This window comes from Rhododendron vialii, chromosome 11a (assembly GCF_030253575.1).
Source record: "Rhododendron vialii isolate Sample 1 chromosome 11a, ASM3025357v1".
Lineage (NCBI taxonomy): Eukaryota > Viridiplantae > Streptophyta > Magnoliopsida > Ericales > Ericaceae > Rhododendron > Rhododendron vialii.
Genome location: NC_080567.1, coordinates 36,664,082 through 36,678,683, shown reverse-complemented (window position 1 = coordinate 36,678,683; position 14,602 = coordinate 36,664,082). Strand labels below are relative to the sequence as shown.

Below are 14,602 nucleotides of genomic sequence, written 5' to 3'. Positions count from 1 at the left end.
TCCGTCCCAAAATATTCGGTATTTTTTGATATTCACGTCGTTCTTTAAACTCTTATATCTCCCAATTTATGATATTTTTTATAATTTTGAAAACTTTGTATTATAGATCTAATCGAGAACTATCAAACAAGATCCATATTGCATATTGTTGGAGATTCATATTAGAAGATACAAACGATTGAAAACTGACACAAATATTGAAAAAGTCCAAATAATATGGGACGGAGGGAGTAATAATAATAGGAGAGAGTAACTCCACAATATTGGGCAATGTTGTGGAGAGAATAACTCCACAATTTTTGGGCCGAGTCCTTTGAGGTGTGGGTTACGCCTATATGGATTTTATTTTTTGGGGCCTGGTTTATTTCGATGTGTTTGGACTTTGCCCCAACATTTTTTTTTTCTTTTTTCATCCAATCAAGGGTTGGATTCTCCTCTCTCTCCCCCTATCAAATTGTACTCTTTGTCAAAATTTCTGAATAAAACTTTTTTTGCCGATAAAGAAAAAATGAAATTGGCGAAAAGTTGTGGGGAGATAAATGCGAAATGCCACACTTTTGGTGCGTATTAGTAATATGGTTCTTTCAAAGGGATCGAACGGGAAATTTCTTCGAGGTGTTAAAACTGAACACTCCTTGGCTCCTCCAGTTCATCGGGCAAAAAGAAAAAGGAAAAATCGATCACTGATTACTGAGAGACGCGGCGAATTCTCCTTGACAAATGGCTGCTTTTGCATCGAATATGCCTAGCGAGGTAAAATACTCTCTCTCTCTCTCTGAGCCAAATTTTTTTTTCCTCCGGATTAGGGTATTAGTTCCACTTTCCGCAGTTTATTTGATCAGTAAAAGGAATATGATTGTGTAATTTCCATGGACTTCGATTTTTTTGGGGAAATGAGATTGCCGTAAGCTTTATGCAGTAGCTGTGGGCTTGAATTTATTTATTGGATCGTGTGTAACCGTGTATGCCTCTTGGGGAAAGGCTTTTGAATGCTAGGTATGAAGAAGAAAAAAGTCAACTAGTTTTGATGGTTGAACTAAATTGTGATTTTGTAGATTGAGCTTATTGCAGAGTATCTGTTTTTCCGTTGTCCATGAATTCTTGGAAGGCTAGGCAAATTAGCATATTCAAAATCTGATGGTGAAGTGTGGCAGTCTTAGAAGGCTAGGAAAAAGTAGGAGATGCTCGTGGCAGTTGATAAAAGGCTTGAATTTGTCTCGCAAGTCGTAAATAGCTTGGTTATTGAAGTTAAAATCAGGGGTTTGATAAACTTAACTTGGGTTATCGAAGTGATATGTGTGTAGGTATACTGGAATTGAAAACATGTCTAATTCTTTTTTTGAGACTCCTGTTGTGTCTGAGTCAGTGTCTTATTTTTTTAAAATTGTCATGTCCCCATTTCTGTAGTCCCGTCATTTCATTAACACAAGTATTTGTCTTTGCTTCTTAAGCTGGTGTGATTGCGCTTTTGTGGTGCCATGTCCCATTAACCAATATGGAAATGTAGTGCTCTACGGCTTCGAGATTATTAAATCTTCGTAATTGTAATGATTTATGGAACATTTCATGTTTTCATGGTTGTAGCTGGACATTTTTCTCCTATTTCTTTTCTTTTATCTATGTATTGGGAAGAAACATAGACCATTGATGTCGAGTTCTAATGGATGCAGGTTGGGCTGCGTTTGCTTCGTTGTCCTCTTGGTCCCAACATTGTTCTCCGAACAGCATCGTAAGTTTTGAACTGATGTTTTAACTTTTCCTGTTGAACTTTACCAGGAGTATTGTTTGGGTGAGGAGCACTGTTCCTTAAGTATGTCCATGTTTTATCTTACTTTATGCTTATAGTTTCATGTAATGTTAGGTTAATGACAACGATGCCAATTGTAGTACTACTGGTACTTTTCTTCCTGTCCTTTTTGTTTGTCCAGGAAAGTAAAATGTGTTATGCTGGGGCTAATGAAAGAAACTAGTCTCATGAAAAGGAACTATATTTTGGCAGCTAATGCATCATAAAACATCGCTTGCGCAGCTGTTCAGTGGGGGTTGTTTTGCCGGTGTACTCGACATTTAAAGCACTTGAGTCAAGAAACCAAGATGAGCAGCAAAGATGGCTTTTGTACTGGGCAGGTGAGAAATGTTGTTGCCAGTATTGCTTGCGCTCTAATTTGTTACCTTGTATTTGTCATAACTCATAATATGTTGCAAAGAAGGTGGGTTGTTGCAGCTGCACTTTTAGTATAACCATTCAATATGAGGGGAGTCGACAAAAACTGAGTAATTTTATAATTTTATTGTCAGCTCTAGTGGATCCTAAGAAATTGGCTTCACTTGGCGAGGAAGAAAAAAGGGGTTCAATTCATCATGCTAATTATTTTAAACTAGAGAATGTGAGGAAGTTTGAGTTAACTCATAGGATGGACTACTGAAAACCTTTGAAAACTATCATTTGATGGTCTAAAAAGCACTTTGGATGTTGACCCACCAAGGTGGCTATTACTAATATATCTAGTTGTGCAGTTGCGAATTACCAAACTTGTAATCAGATGCACTATGGAAAACTTGGGTTATTTTAGTCAGACTCAGCTTTTTTCCTAGTCCATCATGGAGTTACGCGATCTTTTTTTCTCTCATTGCGGTGCTCCTTTGGATATTTCTCATGAGGCTACATATTTATGCAGCATATGGATCTTTTAGTATTGCTGAAGTTTTCACCGATAAATTTCTCTCCTGGTAATACCTTTCGACCCAATTGGTGCTTCTTTCATTTCTTTTAGTCTCCGTATTTTCCATTGTCGCTTTTAGCTTTCTCTGTTCAGAGAGGTATGCAATCTCATAGTTGTCTTTTTTGGGGGTTTCATCAGGTTTCCACTCTATTACCATATGAAGTTGGCATTTCTAGTTTGGCTTCAACTTCCATCTGTTGATGTAAGATTTATTTTGGGAGCGCTAAGGAGAATGTAGAGATAGTACTCGTAACTTTGTGATATTACTGGTTTTATACTTCTATCTCTTTTAATTTGGGTACATTTTACATCAACGCATTTTGGGTTTTCTTTTTTATGTTTATCCTGAGATGTGGTCTTCCAAGTTCCAACATGCTTATGCACACCGCTTGCTGTTTGACAGGGGGCAAAACAATTGTATATGAACCATCTGCGCCCTTTCCTGTTGAGGCATCAAGCTAGACTCGATCAAATCATGGGGTGTTTGTACAGTGAGATGGTAAGCCCTTTCTCATGTTGTTATATCCATTGATCTTGGCTGGTTTCTGCCAAGAACAATAGCTAGCAGAGGCAATCATCCCATCTGCTAAGCTCCTCCATGTTTGGTCTAGAAATGGGCAAGAGATCTAAATGCTCGGTTGCCATTTGAAGCCACTTTTTGCTCTTATCTTCTCTACTGCTTATTAGAAACAAGAGAGAGAGTTCAGGCTTTCTGAACGTTGAAGCAAAAGTAAAATGCTTTTGTTATTATAAATAGATAGTGAATTTGTGAGCTGAATTGCCTAAATATCTTTCTTGAAACCTTCCTAAACCTTCTGCCTTTACCCTCTTACCCATTTTGTATTACGCTAAACATTTGTTGAGTTTGAAATTCTGGTTGTATGATAGATTTCTTGATTTGCAGACTAAATTCGTAAGTGCACAACAAGGAGGATTACAGTTTGCAAAGACGCTGCTAATGAAGATTTTGGGGACAGGTATTGGTTGGTGGGGTCCACAGCTAATGAAGATTTTTGGAAATTATGTCTGTTTTATGTTTCATTTAGTTGTTTATTTATCCCATTTCTCACGTCCTATCATAACATTTTTAAAACATGAGAATGAATATCCACTTGTATGCGTACAATTCATTTGAGGAAGTACATCTACGAGTTTTAACATCTTTTTTCCTCCCCATGCCTTCTACCAGCAACCCAAGTGGTCGGCGGTATCTTCCACCCGTTGCAGAGCAAACCTAGCGGTGGAAGTCGCTCGATTGAAGGTCCAACTGGTAGAGAAGAGCAAGCTAGGAGTGAGATTGAAGGCCCAACACCTCTAGTGCCGAATTCAGAATCAGAGAATGATGAATGATCTCTTCTGTTGTTTCTACTTTCGACTGTGCATAGTTGTTCATTTTCTTGTCAGTAGCAAGTAGGTCCATATCTTTGTTAAAAACTTGTACACAAATATAGTTTACAGTTGTTTCTGAATGTGTAAATGCCATTATTCTTGGCGAGTGAGAAACTTAACAATAATCTTTGATGTCTAATTATCTTAATTACTGTTATATTTCTTTGTGTTTTATTTCCCGGAAGTATTGAGTAATTATTGTCATTTTATCTGGTAGTGTTCTATGTAAATCATTCGAGCTGAATTTGACAGCGTGATTGCACTTGTTGCATTCTGTGAAAATGCACCCGGATTCATTGTTCGTTTTGGAGACTTAAAACCTCTGGTACGGTTTTTGTAAAATTTTCTTCATTTATCTCTCTCCACTTATTACTCTCAAAATCCGTATTACTCAAACTCAATTTCGAGCAAAAATTTATTAAAACTTACTACGTGTTGATTCGGTTTCATTCATACTAAATTGAGTTATGTTCAAAGTAATTATTGAGACTAGGGAAATAGATATTTTATTGCAAATTTCCAAACGCTATTTGTGTTTTTTTTTTTCCCACAGTATTTCGTATTGAGAGGCCAGTTTTCTCTCTCTCTCTCTCTTAACCCCGCAGGCTAAAAACATTCTGTTTTGAACGATTATATTCTGATATCCATATATGCTTATTCTCTCTCCACCCCGCAGGCTAACTGTGTATATTCATGTAAATGAGGTCGCTGAAAGACGGGCTTAAATTTCATTGCCATGCCATAAAAGCAGGTTTAACACCCATAATATTCACGTCCAACCAACTCATCAACCTATACTCCAGACACCGTCTCATGCAAGAAGCCCAGAAACTGTTCGACGAAATGCCTGAACGAAACGTGTTCACTTGGAACGCCATGATTTGCGCCCAATTAAAAACCCAAAACCTGAATCAAGCACAGGCACTCTTTGATTCAGCTCCAGAGAAAGATTCAGTCACGTACAATTCGATGTTGTCTGGGTTTGTAAGAACAGATGGGTATGAAACTCATGCACTAAAACTGTTTCTGAATATGCAATCGGCGTCTGACGGGGTTAAAATCGATGTATTTACTCTCGCAACAATGCTTAATTTCACGGCAAAGATATGTGTTCCTTGTTATGGAAAGCAACTGCAGTCGTTTATGGTTAAAACTGGGAATGATTCAGATGGGTTCGTGATGAGTGCTCTCATTGACATGTATTCGAAATGTGGATGTTTTCGAGATGCATGTCAAGTGTTTAACGTGGGTGATGGTGTGGTTGTTGATTTGGTTACGAAGAATGCAATGGTGGCTGCTTGTTGTAGAGAAGGGGAGTTAGAAATGGCAAGAGATATATTTTGGAGCCAACCGGAGTTAAATGATACAGTCTCTTGGAATACATTGATTTCAGGGTATGCCCAAAACGGTTATGAGGAGGAGACAATCAAGTTGTTCGGCTGTATGTCAAAGAGCCGATTTCGATGGAATGAACACACTTTTGCTAGTGTTTTGAGTGCTTGCTCTGGTATGAAGAATTTGAAGCTTGGCAAGGAAGTTCATGCTTGGGTTTTAAAGGATGGGATGTATTCTAATCCATTCATAAGTAGTGGCATTGTTGATGTTTATTCCAAGTGCGGCAACATGAACAATGTGGAGTCGGTCTATGCGGCAATTGGTTTGGAAAATTCCTTTTCAATCACTTCCATGATCGTGGGATATTCATTCCAAGGTAACATGGTAGAAGCCAGGAGGCTTTTTGATTCATCTTTTGACAAGAATTTTGTCATGTGGACAGCTATGTTTTCTGGGTATGTGAAATCCCAGCAGTGTGAAGCTGTGTTTGAGCTTTTAAAGGAGTTCAATTCAAAGGGAGAAACCATTCCTGATGCTTCGTTCCTCATTAGTGGGCTTGGTGCCTGTTCATTACAAGCGGCTATGGGTCCTGGCAAACAAATTCATGCTTATGTATTGCGATCTGGAATTGAATGGGAAAAGAAGTTGATAAGTGCCATGGTTGATATGTACTCTAAATGTGGGAATATAATGTATGCACGATTTTTGTTTGAGAGAGCAATTGTTAGAGATTCAATCCTCTACAATGTCATGATAGCTGCTTATGCTCATCATGGGTATCAAGATGAAGCTATTCAGCTCTTTGATGAAATGTTGGAGAAAGGATTCAGACCTGATGAAGTCACCTTTCTTGCACTCTTGTCTGCATGTCGTCATGGTGGCTTAGTGGAGCTGGGTGAGAAGTATTTCTATTCCATGGCAGAGAATTATGCCATAACACCCGAAAGTGATCACTATGCATGTGTGATTGATTTGTACGGGAGGTCCAATCAACTAGAAAAGGCAGTCAAATTTATGAGGAAAATTCCTATAGAATGTGATGCCGTGCTTTTGGGGACCTTTTTGAATGCTTGCAAGATGAACAGGAATGTAGAACTTGCTAGAGAAGCAGAGGAGGAGCTACTGAGAATTGGAGACTACAATAGGGCGGGATATGTGCAATTGGCTAATGTTTACGCTGCAGAGGGAAAGTGGGTTGAAATGGGGAAGATAAGGAAGAAGATGAGAGGGAAAGAGGTAAAGAAGTTTGCTGGTTGCAGTTGGTTATATGTGGAGAACAGAGTTGGCATCTTCACCTCTGGCTATAGATCTCATTCTCAAACAGAAGCTATATATTCAATGTTGGACAGCTTGAATTTAGAAATGAACGACTTGGTCAAGTGGAAATTAGAACTACAGCACTCTGTCAGGGGGTTCATAAGCTGAATGTCACCAGTCATAGTTGTGTTGTCGCATTGAATTTCTCAGCATTTTAGATTGGGGGAGCAGTGTGGCGGCTAAAACTTACCATGGCTGTGATTTTCATTGTGAAGTCAAATGAACTCACATGACTGGGACAGCCAACTATTGATGCTATATATTTTTATAACTTGGTATTCAATGGAGCGACTGATCAATATCATTGTCCACTAGCGGGACCCTTGATTAAAGCTGGGGTGAAGTCTCGTATGGACTGGTCCAACACAGTAATTGTAGCACCTGGGTGAGAGTTGAATGAATACAAAAAGCTTCTTGAGGCCTTCGAATGCTAGGTAATCACCACTGCTGCACTACGCCCAACTCCTAGGAGTTTATTGAAGTGTTGTATCATCATCTCAATCCAACAGGCTAGCAGTTTAATTTCAAAGCAAAATCTACATGGTACAATTAAAGAGCCCTAACTGTATTTACTGTATTACAGGATCACAAAATGCACTCAATTGAGCTGATGGATCGCTGTCAGTAATGCAGTTCAACGAAGCTGATGAAGTTGAAAAATGAGGCCGATGACCTTGCCCTGGGTTGTGGATGAATTACAAATGTGTAACTTTTGTGTTTTTTCAGCTTCTCATAATTTTAAGTGGCGTGGATCCTTATCCCGCCCTTGGGTATTCCACCTTTGGAGAAAACTGTGTTTTTGCAAGGGCAGCTTTAGCCTTTCAGTTATAGCAACGTCCGCAATTTGGTTGTCCGTGCAGGTCCTGATTTTAGAAACTAGTTTTGTAAGTTTGCAGATTTAGCAATAGATCCCTTCTATTTCCACACTTGGTTGTGAATTGATTGTCTGATTTTGGGTGTGTGTGAGGTGGAATTTTTTGGGGGAAAAAAAGAGTTAAATAGGAGTAATTGATAAAGGGATATAGTATTAGGGAATTGGAGAATTAGGATTAGGGTTTGGAGAGGGGATAGGACTAAAGAGGAAGGAAAAGAAAGGAGGGTCTGGGAAGGGGACATTGGATTTATGAGAGAGAGAGAGAGAGAGAGAGAGAGGAGACAATTAACAGAGCCGTTAGTCTTAGTCAGCAATTTTTGATAATAATTTGACGAATTTGGACGGCAAGGGGTTAATTGAATAACTCCTCGATAGTTTAGGTGTTAAATTGAACTTTTACTAAGGCTCCATTTGTTTGAGCGTAAAATGTTTTACGGTAAAATATTTTATCTATTTCCCTGTATTTGGTAGTGTAAAAAATAAGTAAAATATTTTACACGTAAAATATTTTTTATTAATTGGATGAAAATGACTTACCCTTAAATCTTCCGTAGGTTATTTTCCAAAATGAACCTATTGCCCTCTACTGCAATTTTTATTACTCAGTTTCCTCGATCGTCAGTCCTGACCTACGTTCAATTTCAATATTTTCATATCTCTCCACCGATTAAGCTCCCCCCTCCCTCCCTCCCTCTCTTCACTATTTTGTCAATTTTTCAAAATATTGTCAAATACCAATCAAATACAAGAAAATAAAAGTTTGAAGCTTATTTTCAGAAAAAAAATATTTTACATCGAAACAAAACGGAGCTAAGTATGAGTGTTTATCAAATATTGAGGTCAAAGTTTGGGGGTATTTTGAAAATTTGACTTTTTGTCTTTCACGACAATACACCGTTTGTATCCATACGAAGTAGTATATATATAATAAGAGAATTCAAGGCTTTAAGGGATGTGGCTTGTCCATCGCTAGAATATTGCTGATCTGCCAAAAATGTCCCTCAGTTTATTGGGTTGGTCTTGCTTCCTGTGAGGATTGTTTGGTAATTCTCCCTTGTGCAAGTGGTTGCTTGATTTCGGGCTTTACCACGTTCTCTGCCTGGTCTCTCGTCCGTACTTCCCTGTGTATTGTTGGTGAGAGTAGTAATAATGTACTTGTTGCTTTTGGACTAAGATTGGAGAATACAGGTCGTAATTGCTTGTGCACCAAGAATTCTTGATTAATAGAGAACACATGTCATATATAAAGCTTTGTTCTTTGCTTCTCTTTTCTTTGGCCTGATTTTTCTGCTTTTTCTCTTTGGACTGGTTTGGAGGTTGGCTTTGAGGCTTGTTTCGTGGTTGGTCTTTCTCTCTAGACTGCTTTTTCTCTTTTCTCCGAGTTCTTGACCTCTTAGATCGCTCGTCAATGGTGCTCAAAATCCAGTGGCGGTGTTTTTAACCTAGATTCTTTTGTTCTCGATCAGTTGAGCTATCAAAGCTATCATCTGGTTTAATGGTTCAAACGACAGGAACAAGAAGTAGTTCCAATCTCTCTCTATCTCTGTGTGGAAATTTACCGGTACCGGAAAGCTTTAACCTCATTGACGAACTTCTCTGTCATTATGAACTGTATATATTCGTAGTTGATGCTGTAATCTTCAATATACTTTGTTTATTTGTCTATGGTTTTGTTTACAGATTTTGGGCACAACTACGGTATTGTAAATACATAGGGAGTCTGTGGTGGATGCTTTTGGACGTTCATGGGAGAGATGAAGTCGTCCAATTTCGTAAGCCACTTCCCTCCTGTATGCTTTCTCTATGAAGCATAGTTTCTGTGTAATACTAATCACTAATCACTGGTAGAGCAATTCATATAAGTTGTGGGACTCGGCTTTCCTCCAAATCCTACTAGGAGGAGTTCCTTCAATCCTTAATATATACATGTCGGCACTTGATTGGCCCAAGCCCATTCCCTCCTTAAAATCCTACGGAAACGGAATTTAACCCCTATTCCACAGTAAACTCCAAATTGATCTAACTGAAGTTCTACCTATTTCCTATTTTTAAGGAAAGCTCCTCCATATTAGGAAATTATAGTTTACAATCTCATTTTTCTAGGAATAGATTACCGTATATACCCATAATAGCAATAGATCGACCGGATCACTCAGAAGAAAAAAAACAAAATAGTTACACGCGCGTGCTATTGTTCATCAAAGAATAAATCATAAAATCGGACAATCTTTGTTTTTTTGATTCAAGTTTTCCATTAAATTGCTACGACAGATTATATTAGAAAGAATGAAACAATGGCTTCTTTTCTTGTTAATTATATGCAGGCTAATGGAGGTAGGTGACAACACTTCTCCAGAACATACATAGTCTACATGTGAGACTAACTGTGGAGGAGCTTTCCTAAAAAAAACATAGGAGATAGGTAGAACTTCACATTAGATCAACAAAAATGCTACGCTCACAATCGTTGTGCTGAGTTAGACCAATTAGGAGTTGACTGTTCCGTGGGATTTTAAGGAGGGAAGGGCTTGGGTCAATCAAGTGCCGACATGTGTTATGAATTGAAGGAACTTCTCCTACTGGAGTTGGAGGAAGCCCGAGTCCGGAAAAAAAAAAAAACATGTTACGAAATGATTTTTGTAGGTATGTTCCTTTCACCACAATTCCACATTAATTTCTTTATACGTACAAAAAACAACAAAACATTAATTTTTATAGAGACATGCGCTGATCCACAAGAAAATACTTGGCTTTTACAAGTATCCGATAACATATTGTACGTCGATAAAAAGTCAACTAAAAATAAGACTGCATACAATACGAATCAAGTTCTTCACAAGCAGTCTGCACCCAACTATTCTTTCTACAACAATCAATGAATATCTAATTGAATTACAAATGTGGAAAATCAAAGTTTTGTGTACAATCATCTCACTATTAATTTTGACTATTCTCTTTGCCAAAACCAGAAGGAAGGAGAAATTTTTGAGTGCCGAGCAGCGGTACACCACGCGCATTCTAGTCGTTCAAACGTATTTTGGACGGTCCATATTTATACTCTCTCTCTCCCTTGACCCGACCGTTGTCTTTCTAAAATCCGAGTCATCCAAAACACGTTTGGATCATTGGATGGATGAAATCGCGTGTTGGATTACATGTACTACACCCGCTCCAAAATACGTTTAGACGGATGAAATCACGCACGAAATATACTAGACCTGCTTGACACCTAAAAAATTCTCAAAAAAGAATAGTTTGAACTTGAAGAGACTTTTTTAGGAAAACGATGGTCCTTTTATACTGGAAGATTCAGAGCATGAATACACTATTACAAATGAACAGGGTTCACCGAAACCATCATTTGGTCGGTTGACCTGTCATTCTACGAGAAAATTGAAAATTAAACCCGAATCTCCATTAAAATTCAACTGACCACCAACAAACCAACTGTCTTTTTTTTTTTTATTAATATTATATACATCAGCAGGGGTTAGTAATTAAAAAAAGTTCTTGAATTAGGTCCCGTTTCAAAAACCTTCTTAAAAAATAAACAGCTTATATCATATTTTCAAACTCAAAAATAATGTAAATAAAAAATAATTTTTTAATTTTTTTTGCATCGTATTAAAGATCTTGATGAAATCTATTAAACAAGATTCATATTGGTAGGAAAATTATTTGCGTAAACATATTTTTTGAGCTTGAAATTGTCTTCTTAAAAAATAAATACTTATTTTACGTTCCGAAACGGACCCTTAGTCCACAAGAATTTCAAAGACTATCTACAGCTCTGAACCCACAAACCCCACAGAGGGTTCAACAAAATTTATCGTAAAGAACAACAGACTTTTAACATTCATACACCACCAACAAACCGGACTCCCAAGTTCCAACAAATCAACTGCCTTCACAAACCCTTAAAAAACGAGAGGTGCTACTGGTACAGATGTACCAGTAAAATCTGTACCAGTGGATACAAACCTCTTTTTGGGCTCATTTTGGGTCTCAAAAAAATAATCGGAGTCGCTCATTTTGTTTAAAATACTTTGCTTATGGTCCCTAAAAAAAATAGGCTTAATCCGAGATCGGTAAGAGTATTTACGAAACATCCAAACTTTGCTCTTCTGAATTCTAGAGCAAAGTTTGGATGTTTCGTAAATACTCTTACCGATACCGGATTAAACTTATTTTTTTTAGGAACCATAAGCAAAGTATTTTAAACAAAGTGAGCGACTTCGATCATTTTTTTGAGACCCAAAATGGGCCCAAAAAGAGATTTGTACTCATTGGTACAGATTTTTTTTCTGCACCAGTAGACTTTCTGTTAAAAAACAAACCCATGCCTACTACTAATTCACATCCTACACAGAGAAAAACAGAACAAGCAAACGATCGCGAAACATAAAAGATGACATCTTAAAGGCCAAATATTAGAAACAACCAAAGAACCCCGTTATTTATTTTTTTCTTTTTTTTGATTACCAATGGTAAAACTCTCTTTTAATTTGATGATGCATTTCGCCAGAAGAAGGCCGCTGCCACCGCAACTGCCAAAACAAAGGCCACAACCCTTCAATAACATTGTATGTATCGGTTATGTACATAGTTGTTAAAAATCTACGATACACGACATGTATCCTACGATTTTTATCGTGTCCTTCGGAGAATAATACGTATCTCACATGTATCTTTTTTGTATAGAAATTCTACGATACGACCATGTATCTTTCAATTTATACACGTATCCTAATCCTGTGTATATCCTACGTTACTTATTCAAAAAAAAGTTGGACCTTATTTCAAGAAGTGGAACCTCAAATGCATGCATTAATAGAAGCTGTTTGATCTAATTATGTCATCTTTCAAACCATTTGATAGAAATTCAACCTCAATGTAGGACTTGTATAAAAGAAATAATCATACTTCGATTGTATTTTGTCTGACTTTTCTTTTCTAACAAAAAGCACATAAAACCTTGTATTTTATCTGACTTTTCTTTTCTAACAAAAAGCACATAAAACCTTAATGTAATAGGTCTCAGTTGAGAGACTTGAAATTTTGCATCTTAATTTTTTTTAAGTGTAAGCAAAGTTTGTTGGTGTTATTAGGTGTATCTATTTTTTAATTATATATTAATTATGATTAACATTGTCGCAGCATAAACTAAATTTAGTATTTTGACAAAACTCCAATTAACAAAATTCAAATATAATAGATATTATCAAAAAAGATATAAATATCCAATTTTTAGAAACTCTAAAATATCTAGCTCTAGAATATCTTTGTAAAATATTTAGAGATTTGTTGTGAGAATTAGTCTCATGTGTAATTCTAGAATTACCTCCTCAAAGTTTATCTTGTATGAAAATATTTTTGTACTAGATACTTCCATGAACTAGTATAAATAGGGATGGGTTGTAACCATTTTTGTACTAAGCCAAAAACAAGTTTGAGTTCAAGTGCAATACAAATGCTCTCCTTCTCCACTCTAGGTCTTTAGTATTCTCTCCCTCTTCCAAAAATATTGTCCAACTACACAATAGAAACTCATACTCTTCCAACAAAAGTATGTCAAGATACATGATACGTATTACGATACGAACTATATAATTGAAAAAACGATACACAATACGTATCCCGATTTGAAAACACTGATTTTGTAACCCTCATCAAGCCCCAATGCATTGACATTCGGATCGGCTACCATGAATTCCTCGGCAGGCATAAGGTCGTCTTCATCCCCAGCTTCCTTGACCAGGGAAAGAACTCCAACAAACCGAGATTCTATTCAAGAATGGGTTCGTCAAGGCCAACTAAGGGATTCTCATCATTCACCGTAGCAGAAACCCCGAGGAGGGTGAAGATCTTCACAAGGCCTATCTTTTCGAATCACTACAAAGAGTTAGGAAAGGGCAACTGGTATCTTGAAAAATGATGCATCTCCGCTAGTAGAAGGCCGCTGCCGCCGCAACTGCCAAAACAGAGTACACAAGGACCCCCAACCCTCCAATAACATTGCCAGTATCAGTTCCGTACATAGTTGTTAAAAACTTACGATACATGTGTATCATACACGATATGTATCCTACGATTTTTATCGTCTCCTCCGGAGAATGATACCGTATATCCTACGATTTATACGCGTATCCTAATCCTGTGTGTATCCTACGTTACTTATTCGAAAGGATCTTATTTCAAGAAGCGGAACCCCAAATGCATGCATTAATCTAAGCCGTTTGATCTAATTATGTCATCTTTCAAACCATTTGATAGAAATTCAACCTCAATATAGGAGTTGTATAAAAGAAATAACATACTTCGATTGTATTTTGTCTGACTTTCCTTTTCTAACAAAAGGCACATAAAGCCTTAATGTAATATACCCCAGTTGAGAGACTTGAAATTTTGCATTTTAATTTTTTTTAAATTTAAGCATGGTTTGTTGGTGTTATTAGGGCCTTGAGATCACTAATTTTGTGGCATTTGAGACTTTTTCTTGGATATTTTTAAAAATATTTGGATACAAATAAAAAAATATTCACTTTTCCAATTTTCTTTTTTGAGGCGAACCAACAATTCACAAAAATTAGGTGCAAAATTAACAAACGCAAAAAAAAAAAAGATGACAAAATAAGAAAAAAACCCCAAAAAAAATTAGTGAAACAAAGCTTTAGGTTCACTCTCAAAAGAGCATTGATTAATGATAATTAGTGGTGGAGGCTTGATCGGTCCGATTTTGTCTGTTTCTCTACTAATTTCCATGTCCTAAATTCACCAAACCTTTAAAAAAAGAGAGACAAAACTCGGTCATGGAAAATAGGTGTTAAGGTAATGAATTTGTGGATTACTATGGTTATGGGGAATTGAAAATAGTGTTGTGCAATAGTGTATGCAGAACTATGTTGCGCACCTTTGATTCGTTGGATCGTGCATCCGACGGCTCGAATCTCATCTCAGCAATGAA

At 37.1% G+C, this 14,602-nt stretch overlaps 1 protein-coding gene across 2 annotated transcripts; it reads left to right on the top strand.

The window, feature by feature from the left end:
• Positions 1-583: 583 nt before the first annotated feature.
• LOC131307883 (HVA22-like protein k) lies at positions 584-7,607 on the top strand. 2 transcript variants are annotated; one of them, XM_058334611.1, is made up of 8 exons: positions 591-753; positions 1,671-1,729; positions 2,030-2,127; positions 2,679-2,730; positions 2,862-2,925; positions 3,127-3,222; positions 3,628-3,700; positions 3,913-4,286. In XM_058334611.1, the coding sequence occupies exons 1-8, from the start codon at positions 721-723 to the stop codon at positions 4,071-4,073; spliced, it is 636 nt and encodes a 211-aa protein (XP_058190594.1). In that variant the 5' UTR covers positions 591-720; the 3' UTR covers positions 4,074-4,286. The 2 variants fall into 2 exon arrangements, with proteins under 2 accessions (XP_058190593.1, XP_058190594.1); XM_058334610.1 differs by lacking the exons at positions 1,671-1,729; positions 2,030-2,127; positions 2,679-2,730; ... (2 more) ...; positions 3,628-3,700; positions 3,913-4,286 and adding exons at positions 4,789-7,198; positions 7,348-7,607 and having other exon boundaries at positions 584-753.
• The last annotated feature ends 6,995 nt before the right edge of the window (positions 7,608-14,602 follow it).

Excerpts from the sequence above, each read along its gene's own strand:
- LOC131307883 (XM_058334610.1), top strand. The coding sequence starts at position 4,812 with ATGAGGTCGCTGAAAGACGGGCTTAAATTTCATTGCCATGCCATAAAA.